This window comes from Monomorium pharaonis, chromosome 5, assembly GCF_013373865.1.
Source record: "Monomorium pharaonis isolate MP-MQ-018 chromosome 5, ASM1337386v2, whole genome shotgun sequence".
In the NCBI taxonomy this organism is placed as follows: domain Eukaryota; kingdom Metazoa; phylum Arthropoda; class Insecta; order Hymenoptera; family Formicidae; genus Monomorium; species Monomorium pharaonis.
Genome location: NC_050471.1, coordinates 6,756,102 through 6,783,565, shown reverse-complemented (window position 1 = coordinate 6,783,565; position 27,464 = coordinate 6,756,102). Strand labels below are relative to the sequence as shown.

At 36.3% G+C, this 27,464-nt stretch overlaps 2 protein-coding genes across 2 annotated transcripts in view; both read right to left on the bottom strand.

Moving 5' to 3' along the window:
* LOC105837887 (sperm flagellar protein 2) overlaps positions 1-24,995 on the bottom strand; it is a 56,234-nt gene extending 31,239 nt beyond the window's left edge. Inside the window, exons 1-10 of the mRNA XM_036286954.1 lie at positions 24,264-24,995; positions 24,203-24,207; positions 22,907-23,890; positions 22,100-22,385; positions 21,114-21,858; positions 20,036-20,805; positions 18,955-19,674; positions 18,440-18,713; positions 17,577-17,909; positions 15,704-17,190 (exon numbers count right to left, since the gene is read on the bottom strand). Of these exons, the coding sequence (XP_036142847.1) occupies positions 16,924-17,190; positions 17,577-17,909; positions 18,440-18,713; positions 18,955-19,674; positions 20,036-20,805; positions 21,114-21,858; positions 22,100-22,385; positions 22,907-23,890; positions 24,203-24,207; positions 24,264-24,865 (4,986 nt within the window). The 5' untranslated portion in view covers positions 24,866-24,995 and the 3' untranslated portion in view covers positions 15,704-16,923. The remainder of the gene's footprint in view (positions 1-15,703; positions 17,191-17,576; positions 17,910-18,439; positions 18,714-18,954; positions 19,675-20,035; positions 20,806-21,113; positions 21,859-22,099; positions 22,386-22,906; positions 23,891-24,202; positions 24,208-24,263) is intronic.
* Positions 24,996-25,474: 479 nt separating this feature from the next.
* On the bottom strand, positions 25,475-27,159 carry LOC114255011. The gene has a single exon (XM_028192717.2). It carries the CDS (start codon positions 26,046-26,048, stop codon positions 25,482-25,484), a length of 567 nt encoding a protein of 188 aa, XP_028048518.2. The 5' UTR covers positions 26,049-27,159; the 3' UTR covers positions 25,475-25,481.
* Positions 27,160-27,464: the final 305 nt, after the last annotated feature.

The window sequence follows — 27,464 nt, the reverse complement described above, 5'->3', positions numbered from 1 at the left end:
TTTCTATTCTTATATTAAACTTTATCTCTCTGTTATTAAATAATCAATAAAAAGAAGTACTACGCGCCCAAATAAAAAGGAATTTACATATTAATTCATCTAATTTTTGTCAGTGATCAATTAATAATAATTAACCAGTTTCTTTAAACAGAAGGGTTTTAATCATTATTTGAAAAATTAAAAATAAAATATATTATTACCAAACATGTTAAGCTGTACCAATAAGATTTAATTTTATCGCAAACGAGCGTTAGTTAATTTTCTCCATTGAATTCTCGATGATTCTCTGTATTCATTGAAACTAGAGAAAAGTAGTTAAACTGTGATTAATCCTGTTAATCAACCGAAACGAGTCGCTTGTTCCATGGATTCGGGTGGAAACACTTATCGGAGTCTCACATCGGCAACCGCCGAGTCGCGAAATGCGGAAGAATGGGCGGTCACGGAAAGTCAATCAGTAATGTAATTAAGAGCTTCTAGCTGCGATCAATTCTCCTCGAAAAGTACTTAAGTGCTGTTCGATGTATTTTGCTAATGGACGACTCCAATGATTTTCAACGACAAGGAAATTGGTAATTTATTAAAAGAAAGAAAAGGCAGCCAATTCAGAGAAATGTCAACGTTATTTAATAGACTCGTTCAAATTAATTGCGCCTCCCCAGCTTTTAACACTAAAAATATCTCGGCAAAAGTAAACTTGCAAATATTGAAACTGACTATCGAGGTCTAATTGAAAGAAATCTTTAAATCAATTTTTACTAATCTCTATAATAATTAGATTGCTACGTTTTTTCATTAAATATAGAAACAACATTTTCTCAGTTTCCAAGTTACTTTCAGATGAAATAATATCCAGAGCATAATTTTTAAATATATGCTCTTATTTCGCAAATGTTTGCAACATGTTAATATGCCTCAAAATATAATTTAACGCGCAAGATAAGGAAACATGCTTGCATAATATACGTTGCTTTATCAGTATGTCCGAAGCAGCTTTTTTCGCCTCTTTAATGCATATAAATTTGCATTCACGCCCATGTATCCCACTCCATGTCCGCTTCATGAAACGCTAAAAGCGGATTGACGATGATCATCCCGGATCAATTATCTCGACCAAAATGGATCGATTTTGCATTGATTATAAGTTCGCTTCTGTCGATCATTCGCTACTTCGTCATTTCAGAAAAGTTATTTTTGCATAAATATTGCTTGCATAATTAATTTTTCCCTCCGCTTGGTTTACTCTCGAAAACTCAACCATTTAAAATACATCGTACAAATTTATTTTAACTGTTTAAAAATTAATTCCCTATTTGTTCCGGCGAGTTTTCAGTTAACTAATAATTTGCTCTAAAATTTATTTAATATTATTTTATCAATTTACACCTGTAAATATTATTATTTTAAAAAATAATATTTTATAATTCAATAATAATCTTTTCACATTGTTTTCACAATATAAACGTAATTTTATTTAACAATTTCACTGTTTCGTCGCTTCATGTTTATTCGAAGGAACTATATATTAAGTTCTAAAAATTATATTAAAATTGTTTATATGCATTAACGTTATGGACATATTAATATTCACGTGGCCATTCGAGGACAACGGCTGTGTTGCGACGAGAGGTATCGCGGTTACATGACATCGCGCAATATCTTACGACACGCGGAATATTTACGATCGAAAATAGCGGCCGTTGCCGTAAGCCCGCGATCGTTACGCGGCCCGGTATCGATGATTATGACCGCGCAATCCAGGGGAGGGGGAGAGGGGGTAGCAAGCAACCGTCTGCCGGGGAGCAAACGCAAGCTCGCCGGGATCAACGATCGGTTGACATCGTACCTGCCGCACCGCATAATTTAACGTTGTAACGCACCGCTTGGCCGCGATGGGGGTTATTATCTGTAAGACGGAACACTGTCGTACCTCCCACGAAGCTACCGTTATCATTATCTCCGCACGACGAGTCATTATGGGTGCGGAATGACGGTCGTCACGTCTACTAATTAGGCGCCCGATTGTCGAATTACGTGCGCCATGTTTATAATAGGATGTAATTCAACGTCCAGCCGCATTAGTCCCTCATCGATATTAATGGCATTCGTATTTATTGTATCAATGGGATATTAATGAGCGAGAAATCGATCGGGGCGGAGTGCATATTGAGCGGCGTGACGACGTAAATCAAACGGCACACCACCGAGGTGTTATTATTTAGAGTTTATCCGGTCAGCAATAATTTTGTTCTTTCCATCGACCGACAAATTTATTTGGCCCGCAAATTTATATAAATTTATATAAATTTATAGCGACGAATAATTCCACGTCTGGAAAGCTGTTAATCACCCTAGACGTCACAATAGATAAGGAATATAATCTGATACAGAAAATTCATAGCGACGATTAATATTTATAATAAATTACTCCATAATATAATATATCGTAAATATATTATGAATATGTATTACCGGGGCTATGCCTATCGTAACTGCAATTAGTTGTTCGTTATTTACGACAAGTTATGCAATAACAAGGGGAAACGCGATATTCTACTTTGTATGCAATAACGTCAGTGAATATACTGTAAAACAGCGCCCGCGATGAATGTAAATGATATTTGCGTTTCCTCCGGGCGACCGTTTCCAAGATTCCTTATTGCTCGCTCTGTTTCTTGCGCACAGGAAGTCTCGTTATAGACGCGATATGTCGTATACGCGTAGGTATACATCGCGCTTTCGAATTTCCACATGTACCTTCCCTACCGTGCGCGTATGGCAACTAATGCCTATGCCCTCGCTACGTTCTTGTTAGCAAAACGCAAGCCCGCATACCGTCTTACCGCACACAAGATAGAGATTAGTGCGCGGAAATACGTTTCCGAACGAAGTCGCCTCCTTAGGCAAACTTCCCAACCCATTACCGTGGCAATAATAATAATTCACCGGGAACGGGACGAGACCTCGTTTCGCTATCCGATTTATTTGCCTCACTGTCAGAAAGGCGAATGGATGATAATTAAAATCTGATATTTTAATGGTGCACGTTGTGTACATTAGTACATGTATATATTCGCGCAGCTGACAAAAAATTGCGTGACTTGTCGAAAAAAAAAAAAAAAATCGCTCGTGCGTCGGGAAAATCGTAGAACCAAGATATCCCGATGAAAATTTCACAGTTCGAAACCCCGGACATGTTTAACTTCGAGAATTATATCGTAATATTCTAGATACAGAATTTTTCTCTCTCATGAAAAGATAGACTTCGATCTCCTCGACGATTCCGCAAATACAAAAGGAATGGAAAATTATGTGTTCAATAGATACCATCCGAGATATTCGGTGTAATATGTAAAAATTGTAATATTTATCTCCGCTGGCTGGCTGGGCTGGTTGGCTGATACCGGAATTTCCGGTGGTACAATGGGAGTAGTCTAGCTTATGCGGCCCCGGGCCTGTGTGTGGGTAGTCGGTGTGAGCGAATAAGAAGGCTCTCACCATTCAAAACGAGCGAATGGAAAAGCGGCTTTCGGACGGCTGTACACGTTCTGGAAAATCTAAAGGGAGGCAGGGGAATGTTACGTGGGTTTCGTTTAAACCCACCGCATATACAGCATCGCCCTGTCTTTCTCTGTCTTTCTCTCGGAGTCTGCTGCCGCGTCTCAATAGGTTCACTCCGTAATCCAGTCGGACAAGGCCGATTGCATTTTGCTCAATATTAATTCTATCCAACGACGTACAGCGTGTCCCGTATCTGATATTCCTTCAGCTATGCTCCTTCGGCGACTCGAAATTTTTTTTAACCGCTTTAATCTTTGACGAGGTTATCGTAATGCGACCGAATTCTTAATTAAAATTATGAGATACAATTTTCCTCCAGCAAACAGATAATTTAAATCAATTTATCTTCTTAAATATGAAATTTTTATTTAAACTGATATTAAATAACTGCGATACGTTGAATAATGCAAAATAATGTTCCATTAATAACTAAAACCACGTATCACCACAGGTTAAAATTTTTAACTAAAGCAAGCTTATACGATACATAAAAATAAAAGAGATATGAAGATTTAAAATATATTTCATAAAATGTTTAAGCGAGATAAGTGTTTAAAGCGCACGTTCTGAGATAATCTGAGAAAATGATTATACGAAGAGATTCCGCTGCCTGAGTAAAACTTGTCGGTTCGAAAATGATTTTGCAACTATCAACATAAAGCGGCAAGTTTGTCCATGAAAAGGCTGGGAATGGCGCTTTTCGGGGAAATCCACGTGCGCGGTTCGAGTATAATCCGAGTTTGTCCCCCGGGGAGAAAAGCAGCCCGGAATTATATTGTTATCAGGAACATTCGAGACGAAACGATACTCGCGCACAGGATTATACTCCCGTGTATGCAGCAAAAGAGATAACGCAGCATACAGCCACTTTTCCGCGTTTCACGGAGTCATCTCTGCTCCGCAGAACGCGAAATCCTGTTGAAATTAATTCCACGTCAGTCTGAGCGCCGTTCAAAATACGTTTCTCGAATTTACATTAGATCTCTAACTACATTAGATCGCGACTATTATTAAAAGATAAAGGAAAAATGATGTTGCTTGCAACGAAATGCAAACATTTCAATCCATAAACGCGTGAGAGTGGAAGCGTCAATTCGACAAACCATTGGAAGACGAGAGCCTTCTAGAAATATTCGCGTCAAAGAATTTCAAAAATAATTAAATAAAGTACGTTTTATATAGGTTTCATAAAACCTTTATTTTTATTTTAAAAAATTAGATTTTCTGAAGTTATAAAATGTATTAAGAAATTTTATATATAATTTTATATAGGACAGCGAATATTAGAACAAAATTATATGGAGAAATCCCTAATTTGTGTTGTAAAATAATGAACAGGTATTTTGTTACACATAACAAGCACACTTGGTTCACCAGCATAAACCACGCTTATGAAACAGTCTGAAACCGATAATAAACACTAGCCGATGTTACATGACTCTGCGGGCACTAAATTTAAGTTAATTGTTAATTGTTACCAAGAGTAACAGATAGATATCTAAATGTTCGGAGAATACGGAATCTTCCCCTCCCATATAAATGTGTGAGCTATTGTGCAGCAGAGCGTAAGATCGAAAACATATCGCTGGAAAAATATTCTCTTTAAGTTAACCCTAACTTTCGAGAGACCACGTTCTACTTTCTCGCGTCGTTGCTTCAAACTTTTATGTTAGCTTATCAGAAATAAGCGTCAGATAAATTTCATTTCATTGTCAAACTTTATTTTATCGCACGGTCGAACTTATTTTACACGAATTTTAGTTATAACTATTCTACGCTTTAATAAATTATTTTTCAATTTATATATTTTTTAATGCAAATATATATTTTACTACAAAATTTAATTCTATGTACGGCAATTAAATGTTATAATAATATGGAAATATTAAAATATTGAAATAATTACTTACGCATTTAAAATTTGAATTTAATTTATTTGCTTCTCTTTATTGCTTAATTGCCTCACGCAGAGAGTCGTACGTATATTTTCGCATATTTATGGCAGCGCCAGTGTAAGTGACATTCAGTGCCAGTTACAAAACAATATTGTTCTCCAGGGAAAGATGGCTCAAGTCCTAGAAGCCACGCTGTTTCCTGAATGACCAATTACCGGGAATGACCGAAAGCAGAGGTTCAGGAAGGAGAGGCGACGGAAAGGGCAGTTGCGATAGCTAGCTAATTAGGCGAACGGGCCCCTGATTAAATGGTACACGCGCAACGAATTATCGGGCCAGGTTGATAGGACATATATGCGTATATGTATGTATGTAGCGGTCGCGTCGACCGGCGGAAGAGGGAGGTCGGAAAGAGAGGAAAGGGATGGAGAGAGGTCAGATAATTGCAACGGCGGAACAATGGGGAATTCGGCGGCATTTCCGCCTCCGGCCCGGAACTAATAACGTCCGTCGCGCTTACCGCCGCACAAATGAGCGAAAGATTGTTAACTGAACTCTACCCTGTATAATCTCCGTGTGCCGATGCATCTCCACACACGGGTCAGCGGATTTTATCGCGCTGCCAAATATACGCTTCCGATGCAACCGAAAACTTTTTTTTCTCTTTCCTTTTTAATTGCCACGTCGAAATAAAACCTGTACTTTTAACAACAAAGAGAATTACATAACATATATATTTCCGGGCACATCGGCAGGATAAAGTTATGTGTTAATTAATTGTGAAAAATTTTAGGTCTTCGGTGAAACAAATTGAAATTAAATAATACACTGAAAAAAAATGCAATATATCCAATAAGGTATGTAGTTGCGGGCTGCCAACTACAGATATACTCAATACAATAATATATGCTATTGCAGTATCAACATTGTACTTTAACAGTAAATATTATTGTATCGAGTATTTTATGTAGTTGGCAGCCCGCAATTACATATGTTATTGGCTATATTACTTTTTTTTGTGTATAAAATAATATAAGGATAAAATGTGAGTAAATATAAAGCGAATAAAAAAAATTAACGATTCAATAATAATTTAAAAAAGCCTCGCGAAATTAATATCATCAAGCAATTAAGAATATATCAATAAAATATAAGTTATTATTGTCGCAGTTAATGTGTCGTATAATTTAACATATTTTAAAATAATGACTCCATGTCGGAAAACAATTTGAGGGTGCTCATGCAAAATTCAACATATGCCGGGGAAACGATTCCTAAAATAAAAACGATTCCGGGGGGTTTCATCGCCGGGGACATTACAGACGAACGAACATTTCTATCGGAAAACTATGCATGTTCGCCATCGCCGTCGCCGCCGAAGTAATATTTCGCGAGTACTTTCGCGAGTTTCGTCTCTCGTAATGCCGAACACGTATTGCGTATCCATCAACCGTATACAAGCGGAATGCGCCTCTATTCCTACTCCCTAATGGTCCACGTACTTCCCGTGTAGAGCGCTTCACGGTTTGCCGTTCGTTTCTTCGAAGAACGCTTTTCGAGAACGCACAAAACAAATGATTGAATGCCAACGGATACATATCTTTCGATAAGAAAAAACATAATCCTTTCTTTCTCTCCTTTCTCTCCTTGTCTTCAAATGCAAGTTTTCATCCTCGTCTGGTTATTAATACGCTTTTATTAATTTAAATATTTTGTTTCTTAATTATTGCTGTCCTATTAACAAAGTCTCGTATAATTTTCTGTTAATGGCCCTTATGAAACTTCCTGTGCACGCTCCATCTAAATCTTCTATCTAACTACCTGTCTGTCTTTCCTGAAAGAACGGCGAACTCTCAAGTTTGTCGAGAATATATTGACGAACTTGCGGAGGAGTACCGCGGCAAATTTGATGGAATTTTCTATGTTAATTATCTTCCCGTTTTGCTAGAGGCGCGATATCGATTTTCTCGGGGAGCAACGTCCATTCGCGGTACTCGCTCCCATCTTCCATTTTATCAATTTTTGATATAGCCAACCGGCCTTTGTGTTCGGCTTTGTCGACAACGGTTCCGGCTCTTTGCGGTTAACCTTTAATTTCCCGTAGAAAAATAAGGATAATAGGGAGCAGTGAATTATACACACAGTGGATTGTACTACACAGAGGTAAATAAAAATTACCCATATAATAATCAGCATAAAATTCTACTATCAAAAGTAAACAGCATTATTTTAATTTACTTTGATATTATCTCACAATTATATTTAATATTTGCGAGTCGAATATATTTAATTATCCAATATTAATTTTAGAATTGTATATTAATCGTTCACTAATATGCCTCTGTAATCAATTGTTATAAATAATATAAGCGTTAGCAAACGAAATACATTAAGATATTTCTTCTCATATAATTTTTTTAACAGCCATTTCTTTAGTCAGTCTTAATTTCCATTTATCTCAGGTTTGCGCACATATTACTCGTTTTATTTTAAAAATGTAAAAATTTGTGCGGGCATTTATATAAATTAGTGCCTTTTCGAAAACATGACGTCGCAAGAAACGGCGAGACGTGTATAACCGGAAGTTCAAGAGGACCGATGGTGTTTTGCGCTACCAATCCGGTCGTCAAGAAAAAGAGAAGTTAACGCCAACATGGGAAATGCTGGAAACGCGATCCCTGGCAGCGGAAGAATCCCAACGTAATCTCTCTCTCTCTCTCTCTCTCTCTCTCGCTCTCACGAGAAGTGGAGAAGTTTTTCGCAACAACAGTCGCGCAATAAACTTCTAATTACTTTCTACCGGCCGTACAGACTACATCCGCGATCGATATATATATAACACTTAGCGCTTCGCGGAGTATCTCTATATCGCGCGAAACTCCACGGGTGGGCGAAGGGTATTCCATTCGTTAATGTCCCGTCGCGTTTTACCGGAAGAAGATGCCAAGTTAGAGATTTCATTTACCCAACCAGACCTTGCGATCATCTGTATTCTACAAAAAGTTAGAAATAATATTTCCAATAGTAATATTACTGATTTTTAAAGAAACTCGATTCTGCATACGAGGTGAATCGAAGAACATGTAATATTCAAATCGTTACATACAAAAATTAAATAAAAAAATATTAACGTATGTAATTCTCGAATCTCTCTCGAGAATTGTAGATTTTAATTGAAATTTAAATTTTGTCGAAACTCTTGTCGTCTGTTTGAATCGACAAAATTGAACAATACGAGACGAAGAGCGTATCTCATACAAATATCTAGACTTGATTAGAGGACTTCGGCTACGTTTTCAAATCGATGTGACCCGATATATAAACGTACGACGGTTCGATGAAGGCGAACCGAACGTGTACAATGTACCGTCTCCTCTCTCTCTCTCTCTCTCTCTCTCTCTCTCTCTCTCTCTCTCTCTCTCTCTCTCTACATATTTAAACGTTTGAATAGCCCGAGGGGCAGCGACAGCAATCGAGGAAGGGTAGTCGACGAAAATTGAAATCGCTAAAGAAGAAAAGCTCCTCTATATATCGTACGTGAAGGCACCCAGACCGGTACCGGTAAAGTCAACTGTGATTGAATGAAAGAATTCTCGAATCCCTCGCCGGGAGCAGAGAATAAAAATTGGAAAAGCCTTGAGGTCAAGGCTGTGTGAAGCCTTTCCGGAAATTCATGAGCGAAAATAAATTTTCAATTTATTCGAAAAGTCTCTTCCGATAAAAAATTCCTGACATGTTTCGTCGATATAATATAATGTAATAATTAGAATATAATTATTTTCTATATTTTTTATTGTCTTTTTGTAATATTTCTATTACATTTCCACATTTTGTATTATCTCATACACTGTAAAAAAAATTATATAAAATTACTTAAATAATATTTGTAGAATCATACAATTTACAGTGAAAATACATAACACATTTTTTAGTATTTATATTTCTAATTGTAAAATATAATTTTCCATTTAATATAAAGATATATTTCCACAATTAAAGATAAAAACATTTTTAAAAAGTTATATATTTCATTATCAATTGTGTAAGTTTCGTACATATTATTTATATAATTTCTTTTAACTTTTATTCGTGTAAAGAGATTAAGAAAAACAAAATTTCTTCCACGGTAATCAAATCTCGTTTCCTGAGTCTCAAGACTGTAGAAGTCAGTTATAATCCTCTTCGCTATGAAAAGCTTATCGTCGACTAGTGTTATTCGCGAGATTAATTCATCTTTCGCAAGAACATGACACAGCTCCCTCAATCGCGACGTCGTAATGGCCCGCGAGAGTTATGGCATCAATTATGCTAAAACGATAGAGTGTCAAATGCTACATCTGCGAGAAATAACAGCGACGAATCGCAGCATTTGTCCTTGCCTGTGCTCGCGCACGAATTATATGCCGTGTCGCGACAGCTTCCGGTCGCGAGAGCATCGTCGTTAGCGAATGATTCGGCGAGATTTCTTGCGCATACTTAATAAGCGATGAGAAAAGGTAGAGAGGCTATCCCGGAAGGGTGGAGGGGGTGAGGCTCAGTTCCGTTTCGTAATTAAGTAATTCTCCGAGGCAAACTTTCCTTGTCTGTCGGTTCTCTTCGACGGAATTGCATCCCTGATTAAATTACGTTGAAGCAGCCGCGGAAGCGAGTTCGTTCTCGACAACGGAAACAAGAAAACAATATTGATCCACTTTTCCAACGTGGCGTTTTACATCGCCAAAAGAAACAGACACGAGAAAAAAAAGAATTAAACTGGTTTAATTGTTCCCGTAAGTTAATTGTTATATACACTACATTATATTACACCAATTAAATACATTTAAAAACATTAATTACACAAAAGTATTTGTGTGCATCTAAATATAAATTTATAATTGCTTTGTAAATTATCTGTATATTAATTAATATACATGGAATTTTTTATAGTATTATTCATAATGCTTACCAATTAAATACATTTATAAACATTAATTACACAAAAGTATTTGTGTGCGTCTAAATATAAATTTATAATTGCTTTGTAAATTATCTATTCCGTATATTAATTAATATACATGGAATTTTTTATAGTATTATTCATAATGCTTGTGAATAACGCATAAAATTTACCCTTCTCCGGAACATATACGCGCGCGTATATAATTCATTAGAAAGTAAAGTAGTTAAAAGATCATCTCTTGCAGGCAAAGTTTGTGTCAGGTGATACACTAGGGAAACCAAGTCTGCGTGAATAAAATAACACGATGCTGATAACACTCTTGTAAAGGCCAACAAGCAACTAATTAGTTGAAAACGTAAATTCTCACGAGAATACTATCATAAAATATTCCGGGCAACGTTATGTATTACATGGTACGTGTTAAATTTTCGACCGAGCAATCTTCTCGAATTCTATTCTTAAAAACAGTTTTTTCCTGTAAAAGGAAAGTAATATTCGTGGAAAATAAAACAGACACGTCATACCATTAGTCATAAAAAAAACAGTAACAAAATAATAGGAGAATATATAGACCGATATGTAAAAACTTAATGTAATTAAAGACAAGCCGTCGGTTATTAAGCTGGATCTTCGTGATATACAATAAAAATATTTTTTTAATTATTATGTTTCCAACTTATAATTATTTAGAAGCAGCACAAAAATATAATGTAATTGAACACAGACGCAATTTTAATGTTGAGAAAATGGATATTAAATACACGATAGACAGGAGTCCAGATATTGTTACGAGAGTGCAGCATTTCCAGTTTGTTACCCGAACCGCGCAGTGAAATTCAATGTTGCATATCGGGTGTATAAAAATAATATTGTAAAAATAATATTTGAAAAACTGTGAGGAGAAAAAACCTGAGGAAAATGGGGAGAGATGTGATTATACAAACTAATTAATTTACGCGTGGATGCGCGATCATCAGTCGCACAATGGGCCATAACACACACTAATGGACGAGCATCGTACGATTTCGAATCGTAACGGAATCGAGAACCGCCTGTAATTGTATTATATCCCGGAATAATCGAAGAGATCGATGGAACATTGGGGAGGCGCTCGGACGTGAACAATACCGAACGCTGGGCGCAAACATAGCCCGCTCGATTCGAACGGGACAGCTTCCATGTCACAATTGAGTCGCGAGAGACAAACGATTAATCATAGCCACGTGCCCGACAACGATCGCCGTTTGGACAATCTTACCGGCGATTTCAATACATTACAAGTGACCATAACCGTGACGTTGTCACGGTCACTTGTCACGAAAGCAATCGCTCGCCGCGTTGTTCCGGTAGTAAACACTTAACGCTCGTGAGCGAATGATCGAGCAATTGTATCACGGACGGAATGCAGTGCGGAGTTCTGCACTTTTGTTCGTCTAAAAACTCGGCATGCATGGGGGTATGATTAATGTCAACAATTGTGAAATATTCCATTAACGATGTTATTTGCGCAAATAACCAGCCGGTATAAGTTAGAATATCGAACGGAGCCGTGCACTAAATACGGAGAAAAGTAAATACGGAGAAAAGTAAACACAAAAATATATAAAAATTCACCGGTACAAAATTTTATCTTTTTTTTTCCTCATCTCCATGTTTCCATCTCGAAAATACTGTATTTTATTGTAACGATGGATCATGAAAACAAGTCTGTTGGAAAAATTACGGGAAACACGATTAAAAATATCTCAAATAACTTTTCATTCGTTTTTAATTAAATTTCAATTATATTTAATTTTCCAGGTATATCATCGGCCCTCTTAACGCAAAATTTATAAAAGGCACAAAATTACAGAAAATACACAATTTCGCTTGCGCGACGGTATTTGCGTTTCGGAATTTATCGAAATTCTCTGTTTACCCACCACGTGAAAGCCACAATCGAACGCTGGCATTAATTACCATTCCACGTAGGATGCAACTAATGACTCGTAGCATAATAAAGTACAATTTGCTGCAAAATTCGAATTGCCGGCATGATAGAGAATCGAATTTGTCGTAATATATTGGGAATCGGTGCACACAATAGCAACGCTCTGACGTTATAATCGCCGAGATTTACAGCGTTCTATTAGAGCACAGAGGATCTCGTTTTATGCAAAAAGCATGCGGCGTTGCGTACAACACACACGCACGCGTGAGCACACGTGCCGGTAATTTTCACGCTTTGTTGTTCATCGTTATAGTCGGAAAACATCGAGTTACAAACGCGTGATTATCTAATCATTTATCCATTGATCGAGTAATTACTTTCCGTTTATTCCAAAAGTAATGTGTATTATTTGCGGGAAAGAGAAGGTTTAATATCTTTAATGGTTTAATTAACTTGGAATTTTATCACATTTAGATCAATTTTTATTAATGAATAATGTTCGAAAACGCAAGCGAAAGAAGAGCGAAAGAAAAAGTTTACGTCGTAAAAGTAGAAACAAGAGATATTTACTATCGTATTTTTTGGTTAGTTTGTATTTGTTTAAAAAAAAAAAAACAATATTTTTAAAAATACATATATCTCGTAAGAGTTTGTGTTTTATATGCTTAAACTTTCTCGTTGAGTGCTTCTAGTGGAGAGAAGTTTCGCACGCTGTCGGACATTATTTCGAGTCTCCCTCTCGAATAAACAAGGGAAACTACTCGCGGGATGAATAAGGAAGGTAAGACTCACTTAGCGATGAAACGAGAACTATTTTTTCGCAGGGAAGAAAAAAGGTGCAGAACGCGCTCGTCCCCGTTCTGTTCCCCCCGCGCCTTTATCGATGCGCACGCTTCGTCTCTGTGGATTAAAAGCGTACTGCCGCACATTTAGGTCACCGTGCACACAGAGGTTTCTGCATTGGTTTTTGCACAACAGCGTCCCGGTAATTTCGTTTCGAATTTCAGATTTTATGCGACCGATAGACCCGCGTGACTGTTAAAAATTCAAATCTCCCGTCAAAATTGCTGCCATCAAGAGTTATTTCACTCCGTTAAGTCTTCCGTTTGTTGTGGCAATTTTCTCTTACTGCGACACAACTATAGCAATTAAATTTACGATGATGATTAGATATTCTATGTTACACGTCAATTTGCAGCCTTATCTTTAGCCTTTTAAAACGATAATATCACGGTAGAGTAATATACACTGAGAGAAAAAAGTTGTTAATTTTATTAAATTTTTCAACTTAATTAAATTTCTTCAATTCAAGCCTAAATGTATTACAGTCAAATATATAAATACTTAAATTAAAGTTCAAATATGTTTTGTAATATTTAAGTTAAATGTAGCATAAATACTTGAGCTAAAAAAATTTTATCAAGTTGAAAAATTTAGTCAAATTAACAAAATTTTTTTCTCAGTGTAATTTTCTTAAATAAGTATCGAGTTTATAAACTTTTAACCCCGCAGTTTAAGAACTTTTAACCTTTTAGTTTATTCCTCAAGTTTGAGAAAAAGATTAATGTGATAAATATGAATAGCAAACTTTTTGCTGCCGATAGACGCGTAATTTAAAAATCCGCGCGCGCGCGAATGCCGCTTTCATTAAAAGTCATTTCACTGCGTCATAAGTTTTCCTTTTGTTATTTCCATTTGTTGCAACTCGCAATTAAATTGATAAAGTTCTCGCAGTTTGACAAAGTTAATTTGCAGTTTCATCCTGAATATCATCTTCTTAAAAAGATAAGTTTCTCTTTTAAATAGAAATCGATGTACGAACTTTCAACCAACAATTTATCTGTCTCTCTAAAGTTTAAGGAACAAATTTTTTAATATTTAAAGAAAATAGAAAATACTCCTTTAAGAATTTTCTTATAAAACACCTGTCACAATGATTTTTTTAATGACAATACTAGATAGCTTAAAAGCAGAATATTATGTTACTTGAGTTTAAAGAATATTATGTTACTTGAGTTGCCATTTGAAATTACAGACTGCATTCATAATTAAACAACATATAATTTAATTTATTACTGTGCATAAAATAACTACTATTATAATATTAATAGTCAACAAATTGACTATTAATACATATAGAAATAGCATTAATGTATAGCGCAACTCGTGCTCGATAAAGTTGACCGTGTAAACTCGAAATTAACAAATTACAAAATGCACTATGATGTGCTACAATTCCCCGCGTTTGTGTGAATGTACAAAGTTTGAGTTTGACATAGGAAGAAAAGTAATCGTGTCCGAGTGCATTTGCTCGGGTGAAAATGTCCCAAATTACAACCTTGGTATCTCGGAGAACGGTGCACCAACGGGTTTAATAACCGACGAATTGCAACGTATTCGCCAACTTATTCCTACAATCTCATTTTGGCCCGCGCGCTGCGCATTAATGCAAAATGCACGGGCTACATAGTTTCGCGTGTACATCTCACTATAAAGCAAAATGAATCGTGTAATTTCGGCGTATTAACTTTCCTGCAGTATCATAATCCGAGAAACACGGTACAGTCAAGAGTGCACGCGAGCGTTTAATACAGTTTTAAAATCTTTGTGAAAAACAAGTAGAGAGAGAGAGAGAGAGAGAGAGAGAGAGAGAGAGAGAAGAGCAAGAGCAAGAGAAAAAGAAAAAGATATATCTCAATTGCTTATCATTTGCGCACGCAAGCTAAAACTGACCAATAAAGATGAAGTGATTAAGATATTACTCTCTCATCGTGATTATATATTATTTCGACCTATACCATTTTTCTTCGTGTACCAACGTTCTCTTAAGATTTAATATTTAGAATTAGCTTAATATCATCTGTATTTAGTCCACTTCAGACGGTCTTCTATATACGCATCTAAAAAAAAATATCAGTTACATTACTAGAATTAGTTATTATCGTGCACATAATTTATATACATATTATTGATATTTCTAATATTTATATATATTTATTATCAAAATGTACGCAAAAAATATGTCAAAATACATACATGTATGTAAAAAATATTTGTTAAATTACTACATACCATTATTTATTACCGTGTACGTATTTTTAAACAGTTATTGTCGAAATGCATACATAAAACAACAAAGAAGAGTTTTTTTATCTGACGCGAATTACGAAATCGTTTGAAATGAGCGGAACTTGACATTTCGCTTCGACGAAAAATAGGTCTCGACACTCTCGATCCTTTCTCTATCTCTCTCTCTCTCTCTTTCTCTCTCTCGATCACGGTAATCTCTCGCTCCATCAGCTGTCACGTGAGCCAACCTGACGTAATCTCTGTCACGGGAGATAAACAATAAACCGTGCACAACACTGTGACGCTTACCTTTGTCGCAGTAGCAGCAGCAGCAGCAGCAGCAGCAGTAGCAGATCACTGTCGATGTCAGCGATGACCGCGTCGTCGCACCAACGTGGACACGCAGCATCCGGGGTTCAGCACCAGGTGCAGCTCTAGCCGAAAGACGACACCACCGCTGCGTCACACATCCCGAACGAACGCGCCGACGTCGCGTCGCACCGTTTGCCAATTCGGCGCTCGCGGAACGCGCACACACGGGGATCGAACGGACGAATAAAGGAACGAAAGTAAACACGGTCGGTCGGAGGGAGGACAGACGGACGGCGGCCACGTGATCGCGTCGCATCGGATCGGGTGGCGTCGTGTCTGTTCGTGCAGCCTCCACAGCTGCCACCACCGCCGGCCTTGTCGGGAGGACGGCCGAGGCCGCGTTAATTCGGGCGCGCCGCTTCCTACGGAGCAGCTGTTCTCCGTGTGTGCGTTGCCCTTTCCCTCCCCCTCTCCCCTTTCTTCGCGGCCCGCGTTTTCGCTCCTATCGAATTATCGGCGCGGTCAGAAAAGGCCAGATCGAGGCGAATCGCGGACGCCGCGGCGGCCGTGCCGACGACGGTGCGCGGGTAAACGCAGACTCGCCGGACGACGACGACGACGACGACGGCGACGGTCGCAGGGCGGGAGGGGCGCGGAGTTGCTCCGATCTGATCTCTACCGCGGAGGACATCTCGTCGCGAGACTGTCGCGGTGCAGCGGCCGCGACCGAGCGCCACTGTTCGCGCGGTCGGCACCGACGGAAACTCGGCGCGCTGATTGGCCGCTGAATCGGCCCCCGTGGCGACATCTCGCGGCGTCGCTCGATTGCTCGCACGCGCGCGAAAGGCGGGAGAGAGCTCACTTCTCGATGGTAAATTCGATTTCACGTGGACATGGCCTTTCAGCTTCGGATCATCGTTCAAATATTCGTAAATCACAATTACTTTAAGCGATCTGTAATACACGCGATACAAATTGCGAAGCGAAATTTTGAAGAAATGTTTAAATTGAATATTGAATTTATAATAAAGATTCTATTTTTTTTTAAGTAAAAGAATGTCATCCCACACTTGTTTTTCATTGATATTTCGTATGTTATTATCTCTAGTAAAAATTTTTTTCAGACTTTCTCAGAATTTTTGAAAAATATTTAATTCGTAAATAAATTCTGAGAAAAATTTTGACTGAGACTAAACGTATATTTTTATTTTTGTTATTTATGTCGTTCTGTTATCTTTATCCTTTAAAATGCTACGAAGTAATTCTGCCATGTTTTTCGAAGCGAACTTGTAGGAGGAACGTAATAATTCACGGATAAAATCGTGGTTCACAAGACGGTGAGCTAAAACAAAGTCTTTTTCTTCATTTAGCATCTCATCCCTCAAGTCTTCATACGCGCGCGCTATTCCTTCACGTAGACTAAAAGTGGTTTGGAACAGATCTGCTTGCGACGCAAGCCATGGCAGACACGTGGACAAAACCGTCTGAAAAAAGAAACGACGAAAATTTTAAAGCAAAATCGTCTAATAAATTCAACGAAAAAAATTTAAATTAGTACGAAAGGGAGTAATATTTACAGTGTCGGCCACATTCACTTTTTTCCAACTAAAATTGTGTTTCTAATTCATTTTCGTTTTTTTTTCAACTCAAACTTTACTCCAATATTCAAAATGGCATTAATTAAATGACGTTTTAATAATATCTTATTGACATTAGAAGTATCATTAAGACGTCGTAATAACGAAGTTATTGCGACGTCTTCTTGTTTGCTGGAGATTTATTCTTTCGGAAAAAAATGGGTGAAATTTTTTTCCATTTGAAGAAAAACTCTTGCTTGCAACTACCCGTGAGAACGAACGAAGATATTTACCAGGCAAACATTTCGTGGCAACCAAAATATCACCGTGTCGTCTTGCTGAAGGTTCTCGAATTCTTTGAGAGTTCTTCGTCTTTCGTCTTCAGTGGACACAGGAAAATGCTTGTATTCGTATTCATTGTTATTCGCCAATGATTCTTTTACAAATAGGTGTTCCGCTATCACTTCCGGTGGCAAGAGCTCAGCCGGATCTATCTCGCCCGATCCATTCAGCTGCTGGATCATTATCCGATGTTTCGGATATAAATCAGAATCGCGAGATATCCTCAATGCGGTGACAATCTCTGCCGTTTTATTTATTATATAATTCAAAATTTCCAGTACGACCTATGATTGAATGTTATTTAAGAATTAACATTATTTCTTTTTTGTAATCTCTTTAAAAAAAATATATATATATATATATAATATTTTCTTTATTATCCATTTGTAATATTTAAATATAGAAACGTTATGTTAAATTTGTGACATTTATTTATAAAAATAACTCTTTTATAAATGTACCTATTAAAAAATATTTTAGTTATATTTGTAATAAAATAAGTTATAATAATAAATACTTTGTTTTAATCTAAAATGAGTGATATTTGCAATTATAATCCATTACTTTTAGCAAAAAATGTCTGTTTTATTAAACTTTGATATAAAGATTTCAAAATAACCATTATTCTCTCGTAATATTTATTTTATTTATTCTCTTTCTCTCTCTCTCTCTCTCTCTCTCTCATTGTCTCTATCTCTCTTTCTCCTTTTTATCCTTTCTCCATTATCCTTCGTTTACTTTGCAAACGCAATAAGTCGATTGCAAGCAATGACAATGATTACGTAAATCAGTATTAGCGTAAGTTTCAACTTACCTCGTTGGCTTTCCCTTGAGGATAATCCCCGCTCAATTTCAACTCCTTAGCACGGCGCCTCTGTTCAACAAGCTCTTTGACGTATTTCTCACCTTCTATTACATCAGTACAAACTCTGGTTCCCATGGCAAGGGTGAATGCTTTTCCCAAGCCTTCGCTAGGATTCTCCTCCTTGCAGAAGGCCAATAGCATGGCGGTATAATGGACCAAATCTCGATTTACCAGATACATTCGACAGAGAAGTTCTTTTGCCAGCATCAGCCTCAGTATTGCGCTATCAGAACAATTTACGAAAAATTAAATCAAACAAAAGGAAGAAGTAACTGTTTGAAAAATTGTATTTGGAAATACTTTGTAATTAACCTAACAAAAAATCGTTAAAATAAAACAATTAAAATTAATTTTCAATTGAATTAAAATTTTAATAAAAAATTTAATTGTTTCACGCGGACTCAATGCGCTTTAATTTTCCATGGCACAAATTTTTACTTTTTTTCAATGTGTCTTGTGCGTACCTAGAATCAGTCTCGCTATTTTCTGCGAAATCTATCAAACTCAAAATACGCTCGCTTAATTCTGTTTCCTCGCGCAACATTACGTCTTTTATCATATCGAAATTGCTGTCATCCTGTTGCTCGTCCGAGGAATTCTTGTGAAAGGTGGAGATTTCGAGGAACCACAAGGGTGTCAAATGGAATTGCTCGCGTGTGACCACCTCCTTCGACTCGGGATCTTGGCTTCTGAAGATTGCATGCGCTTTCAAGATATCCTCATGCGACGGCATAGGCAGATCCATCGCGTACAGAATGAAATCTCGCCATTCGATGTACTCGGTCGGACCGAACAGTCGTTCGATCAGCGTTTCGATATCCGGAGGTCGCAATTGTCGCCAGGCGCACGGCACGAAGGGCGGATAGCAGTCTTCCTCGCCGCAGGATACCAGATCCTGGAGAACGTAAACTAGGACGCGTTCGCTTACAGTTCCACGCGGGGCGATTCGTTGGAAGATATTTATCAACCGGCCGAGTTGAGCCATTCGGAATCGCAGAGGTGAAGGCGCTTCTCTGATTGAGACAGCGAATCGTTCGTGATCTTCGGGAAACATTAGGACGTTCGGTCTTACGACAAATTGATCGCCGTCTAATAATAATTCCTGCTGAATCGGTCTCTTTTCCTCGATAGCGAAGCAAAAGACGTTCGCCATTTCATTGATGCTCTCGATTTCACACTTGTACCTTAAAATATGTATCATAATATGTATTAATTTCTTAACGGTAATTTCTAAAATGTAATTCGGAGATATATTGTATAAAATTATTTAATATTAATTAAAAATAATTAGAAGTACATGTAGTATTTTTAAAATTGAGATAATATTGCTATTTATAAATCGCAGAAAGAAAGAATTAATTACAAAGGTATTTTAAAAATGGAATAAATTACTGTACAATTTGTAATCAAAATAAAGCATTAACTTTGTCAAATTTCAAGATTACCTGAGCAAATAATTGAGTTTAATAAGACAGTTTACATTTTTAATTTACTAAACAAAAGATTAGCAAATTATAATAGCAACAAATAATTTTGTGAATCAACCTTTCGATGATACGATCATGAATGCGATGAAAGACCTGCCGCATGTTATCCAAAAGAAACGTCACGTCTGATCGAGCAGCTGCATTCAGCACATCCAATCTCTGACGTATACGTTCAATTTCAAACAAAATGGCGTACCGCCATTCTTCAATAAGATCACGACTTCTTCTCGCTAGCTTGGCGAACGTCGAATCGGGCGAAGTGGTTCCTTTGTTTTTAACTTCGGTTTTTGGAATCGCAGCTTTCTCCTCCTTCTTCAACGTTTCCAGCATCACGGACGAGATGGAGTCCACGACATCTCGTACTTGTCGAACATTATCCTTAATAATATTATAAACGAAGCTTTGTTCGAGGTCGAAGCTTTTCGATACGTCAATCAGCAAAGTTTCGATCTCGATCTTAAATTGACTATCATTTAAAACTCGAGTTGAAGCTTCGATCCATTCATCCTTCGACGCCGTTTGTTCTTCATCTTCAACCAATGAGGTTTTCTGAAGAACATTGTCCAACTCGATGTTATCAAGGACGATTTTGGAGAATAGCGATTCCTGCAATGGTTTCTGTAACATGGAGGTGTAATAGTCCTGAAGGAGCTGCATCGTATCGACGAATCTGTCGATTTCCGTTTGCAGAAGTCCGATATACACATTGACAAGGACCACGGCTTCTGTCAAAGTCCACTGATTGCGCAACGTGCGTCTTCTCTCTTCTTCGGCTTCGTGCCTTCGCGCATCGCATAGTTCCCACATTTCCGTTCGAAAGTCATCGACCTAGCGCGGAAGTTTTGAAATTCTCAACAATGGAAATATAAATATGTATACACAGAGTGTATCAAATAAGAAAATCTTACATCAAGTTAAATTAAAATTTTAACCGATTTAAATATAAACTTGAGATTCTATTAGTAAGCGTTAAGACCTCCTTTTTTTCACATCTCTACTATATTACTACTATTTTTTAATATAATTGAATCTTAATAATAGTAAAGAAATTCCCGCAAAGTTTTATTAAGATTTAAAAAGTTATATTTTTTAATAAATATCATCTTAAAATTTATGAATTTTTTATAAATATTTACTCGACAGTGCAGCTCGCATTTCATGTCCACATCTTCCCTGAGGTCTTCATCGATTTCATTAAAGGCGCGATGAAAATCTTGTAGCAAGATCTGCCGCTTGTCAGGTCGAGCCACGAATTCTGTCAAGTTCCTGAGAACAAGATTCTTGTAAGGTATAACGGCTGACATATGCTTTCTCTTCAAAAAGAGAATCTCTTTCAAATTTTCAATATAGGCTTGCTCAACGCTCTCCCAAAGTGTAGCCAGAATTTCGAGTAAAGCTGGAGGCTGAAAGAGATCTAGCCATTGCCAACTGCTTTCCCCAGGTTTAGCGTAACCATTTGCTAGCTGCGTTTGAGGTTGTAAGTCGCGGCTTTCAGATTCAATATCTTTCTTCTCTTCGTATTCAGATTGTTTCCACTTGGATTTAGATATCAAGCGTTTAATAATAGCCGCTTTCGAATCAATAGGAACTTTTTCGGAAAGTTCCAAGAATTTCTTTTCGTGGAAAGGATCCATAACAAGTTCAGCCAATTGTTTCAAAGTTGGAAGATCGAAAATATTATAAAAAAATCCATATGCGATATTTTGATTAGCATAATATTCGTCCATCGAGGTAGCATTGTCGGGTAGCGGTATGCAAGGCTGTTCTTGATTGTATATTGCCTTTGGTTTCAGCATCGCTTTAATATAGATTGTCATAAACGTAGAAGAAGTGCTGTAATCTTTTACTCTTGAAATTGGGTTTGGCAGTAACCTAGATTGCCTATAAAATTACATTAACATTACAAAATTTATATTATGTAATAATAAATAATTAAATCGGTTTTTTAATTCGAAATTCAAGACAACAAGTGAAATTGAATTGGTTCTCCAATGTGCCATATAAAAAATAAACAATAAATAAATTTAAACATTTAAATAATGATATTAAATATCTCTTTGGAATCAAAATTACTCATAAATTAATAAAAATGTTTTGATTTCAATAAAATAATTAAACGCGCCTGCATATTGCGAATGTGTCGACCTCATCATTCTCAAATACGATTCTGGGTGATACAGGATCAATATCCTCGATATTGACATCAGTAAGGTTGTTGGGATCGGAAGGTATTTCACGTCCTGTCAATGCTTTCTCCAACATCGCCATTTGCTCATACGTATTAGGATAATTTATTAATGCCCATCCCTCAACGTTTCCAATTCCCTTTAGATACTCAATCAGTATCTTCGTATTCAACTCATTTGAAATCGGTTGACCCAATGTAAGAAATTCATAAGTCCATTTGCCTAAACATCGCAGATAGCAGTCGAGTAGCGGTCACTGCTATTTCGTTATCAATAATAAATAAATGTCCTCAACAACTCAATTTTTTAATTCTAACTTCTATTATGTTCACGTTATTGTCCTGTAGACTAAAGAATTATCTTACTTGTGGCTATCCGACTACACACGTGGACATTAATGCCCTAAACATATCAAGCAATTAGTTCAGAGTATGTCTTTTTCTCTTCAATGTGGCATATAAAAAGAAAAAGATGTTTTCTGTGATATACGTTCAATCATCTAAAAATCAAATTTTTGCCCGTTTACATTACTCACTCGAATAAATTACAAGTAGGATTATCCTTTAGTCTAGATAAAGTATCAGAAACTAATTGTTCAGATACAATACTATTTTCTTTTTTATAAACCATTTTTGTATGTATATATTCGTTAAAATCATTAATATCGTAACCATAACTTTAGCATTGATCTGATAACAAACTCTTAAACAACGATAACAAGACTCTTTCTTAAACTTTTCTACCTATGTACGCGGTGTCACTTAAAATCGGGTCCATATCGTCATAGGGTATCTGTCTAGGTGTTTGCGTCTGTTTCTCTTCGGCTGCGTTCTGCTGGAGTGTTGTTAACTTCGTTGACCGTTCGATCTTTTTCGGATGACGTTCTCTCACGTCGTTCGTCTTGTTCTTAGCTCCCAATCTCTTGACGTCTCTCGTTGTCGTCGAGATGATATTCAGATCGATGTACTCCACGTCGGCCATTTCCTGTTTGTAACTTTTCAGACAATGATTGATCGCATCTTCCATCGTCAACAAACGAATTCCGGCATTCTTCAGCAACTCTCGCAGCTGTTCGTGCAAGGTCGCATTTGTCACTCCCAAGATAATGGCTGCAATCTTGACTCTAGGTACTGGACAATCTATTACTTCGACCAAATAAGGATACAAGTTTTCAAGCAAACGATGAATGATGTAACCAAGAACAACGCAACCTAGTCTGTAAACCTCTTCATCTTCCTTTTTTCTCGTCAGCACGAATTTGTCCCAGGGCGAAGTTAAATCCCGATAACTTTCAAAATCTGCATCAGCCAGAGATTGCTGACGTTCCAATTCCAATTGAACTAGCCTCTGTTTTTCTTCAATTTTTAATCTTTCTTCAATCTTTGCTTTTTCTTTATTTTTTAATATCTTCCCGTCATTTCTTCTTGCATCATTCTTCACTATTGTTTCACCGTCCTCATTCAATTTCTTTCCTTCTTCGTTTTCCATCTCTTCTACATTTTCTGTTTCTTCGACATCAAAGTCCAGTTCGACATCCACAAGTTCGAATATCGGTTGATTCTTCAGAAATAACACTCTCCATTCGTTCCAAATAAAATCTGGAATATTACCATTTTCTTGACGATAATCAGACATTTTCACCGCAATGTCCACAAGAGCGTTTATGATCTCTGAACAGATGTCTTGGCGTTTCTTCTTTATTCTACGAACCTTCAAAGTAGAAACATCTTATATCTGTATCTTTATGTAAAAAATGTCATAACTATTTTTTATATGTATATTATGAAAATAATTAAAATTTATATAAATCATCCCTTTTCTCTGTTTATATGTTTCTTAAATTCAACATATATAATATGTTTTTTCAACATATAAAATATTTAATTTATATGCAGCCTTCTATTTTTTTGTATACTTTTCCAATTCTATTTGATCCTTTGTACTCCAGAATTTAAATACTATTTTTTCTATTCTATCTTGTCTAATTTCATTTAAATTATATTCATTGTTATTGTAGTTCTATAATTATTTCCTATAACCGTTACTTGTATTTTTCTTTTCACATTCTTAGCAGAAGATTCTATCTTAAAACATAATCACTCACTCACCTTTTCCTCACAAATTTTTTTATGAAGTTCACGCATTCTGCAAATTTCCATTTCCACATTTTCCCGCTCTTCTTTTAATGTTTCTTGATGACGATCCTCCTTATACCGTAATTGGCTCTCTCTAGCCCACAGCAACATCGTGTTAACTATCCTACGGTTCTCCACGATTCTATTTCTCATATCTCGCACTTCGCACAGCTTTGTCAACATTTGTTTTTCATAGCGTGACTGATCCAACACTTGCCTGCCGAGGGCCTCATCGAAGGATTTGTCCTGTTTTCTCAGCAATCGTTCCCAAGCCTCCGACATCATCGCTGTTTGCGTCTTCAGCTTCGACTCGTGAGATTTAGCCGCTTTTTTACTCCGCTTTTTCAGGAAATCGACATATTCCCTAGCGGCTGCAGAATCTTCGACGCAGGATACATCCAAGGTTTTCTTCCAGGGGCAACACTCGACCACTTGGCATCTGTTCTTTGTTTTGCGAGCCGGATGCTTGCGACTGAACTCGTCTAATTGTCTGCTTTCTTCCTGCTTCTTGTCTGGCAATTCTTCCGGAACAAAGAACTCAATCGGCTCAACCACAGGATACTCCATGAGAGCTTGGAATCGTTTGCGTTCTTGTCTATAGGCCTCCGTGATCGCCCAAAACTTATTTCTGTACCAGTGGACGGTATCGGCTGCCTTGATTAATGGTGTCGAAAGAGAATGTTCGGATGGTACATAAGGGACTGGATCTTCGGACACTACAGAGACGTCGAATCTATTGGAGATGTACCTTCGCTCTTTCTGAAGAGCGATAAAATGCAGTCGGTCTTTACCTTCGAGGCTCAGATAAACCTTATAGAAGAGTTTGAGAGACGCAGCTCCTTTACCCTATAATATCGTTTTTATAGAAATCACATTACAATATGAATTCTAATATTTTTATAAAGATACAAGTAAATTAATAGAAATTTAAAAAATATTGATCTGTATTATATTCTATTATATATACTCTATTACCTTATTCCATCATATGTATCCTATTAATTATAAATATATATTATTGTATATAATTGTATATAAATTAATAAAAATAATATTTCTAATGGATAATTGTTTATATATATAATAAATGTCAAAATAATATTTATTTTAAAAAACTCAAAATTAATTTAAAAAATATTTTTAATGTTTTTGTTATTCTTTCCCTAGCTAATTTAATTTTATTTTAATCTATCTCTACTGCTTTTTCTGCAAGTGATACTTTAGAGATATCCTCGATGCACTCGTCGCTCAGCGTGACGTTGATGAGCTTCAACCAGATACGTAAGGTCCTTAAGTTCACCCTGGACAAGGTAGGATCCCACGTACGAATGATGGTTTTTAGCTGATTGTTAGTAATTATATCATAGCTGTGCAGAATCTCAGCCAGCATGACGCCGTCGCTCGTATAGCGACCGAACGCATCCGGACTGAGATCCATGATCACGCCGGATCTCGTATGCAGCCATTCTTTCAGCGCATCGGCCATTTGCGGAAATTTGGCGATTTCGCGGAATTTCGGACGTTTCGGGCCCAGGAATCGGGAGACACGCGTTTCCGACGTTGAAGACGTGATCGGGACATCGCGATTTGACAGTTGTGATTGTACGAAATTAGCATCATATGCTCTAACGACATTCAATGACAGTGTCGAGTTAAAAAAAAAAAGAAAAATGAATAATACGGTATAATAATAATAATAATAATAATAATAATAGTAATGACCAAATAATAACAATAATGTAAAGGCCATTGTACGTATATTTCCATAGTGGTAACCGTAAGATTTCGACAAATCATATTGCCCAATTCAGCTGTAACCGATCGAATTAACCAATCGTATTGCTCAATTTCTTACGATTACGGTTACAGAAATGTACATGCAATGGCCTTAAGTAATATTAATTGTATTTTAGGTTCTTTTTTTATAAGGGCACTTACCCTTTCAAATCTCTAACTCAAATATTCGAATGTATTACACTTAATATTTTTGTATTTATTGTACATTCATGTCCAAGATTTTATATTTCTAAAAATATTTTGTCCTTTTATTCATTTTATACATATTTAATTTATTCATATTTATACAAAATATTTCAAAAATGTAAAATTTTATATCGTTTGTTTATTTAAAAACTAGAGTTTTGAAGTTTTATTAGCCAAGTAATCGTTTGTAGATGAATTAAAGAAATATGTAATTTATCATAATAGAAAGGCAAAACTTGAAAATGCTACAAAGGTAGGGAAATAGACGCAGAAAAATGAGAAAAGCCCAGGTTTGATATTTTAAAACATCAATTTAAATAACCAATCATTCATTCACACATACAACATGTGATATATATCTCCTTTAATATTAAAAATTAAAATTTATAAATCATGCATATAAAAAGTGTGTATCCTTGTTTTGCTGCTTTAGCTTTTCTTTTTTATTAATCCCTTATACTCCGCATATACACGTACGTTTACAGGCCTATAGGTACAGACGGTACAGGTAAAGAGAATCGTGGTTCGTTAGCTTTTCTTTATTATCGACTTCAGACCAACAGCATCGCATTGAGCACTGGTTCAGCTCGCCAAGAAATAATATATGGATATTTCGATTCCTTTTGTGCGAATCGAAAAGTCTTGAATCGAGACTTTAGCGAGACGCGTGCGAAAGAATCGTTCTCGTACAGTATTATCCTTACGCAGGACGAAATAGAACGTGCATGGTTCCTTCGTGTTTTCTTCCCAGATGTTTTATAAATAAATTAAAATAAAGTAGAATAATTTTTTTGTAATTAAATAAAATTTTTTGCATATTTTCTAAACTATTTTACTATAGTTTAGAAAATATTATAAGAATTAATATGAAGAATTAGATAAAATCAAATAAAACAATAAATTATTTAAATAATCTAATAATTAAATATAAAACGTTATTAAAAAATTAAATAACAAAGTTGTAGCTGCCTTTTGCAAATAATTTTTTAATAAATTTTATTTGTAATACAAAATTTCAATGATTTTGTATTAAATACTAATATTAATTAATATAATAAAATTAATAATAAAATTAATAATATTAAATACTACACTTGTGATTCTGCAATACTTAATCTTGAGTCTAAAAAAATATAACTTTAAATTTATCATTTAAATAAATAGGAATAATATAAACATAAAA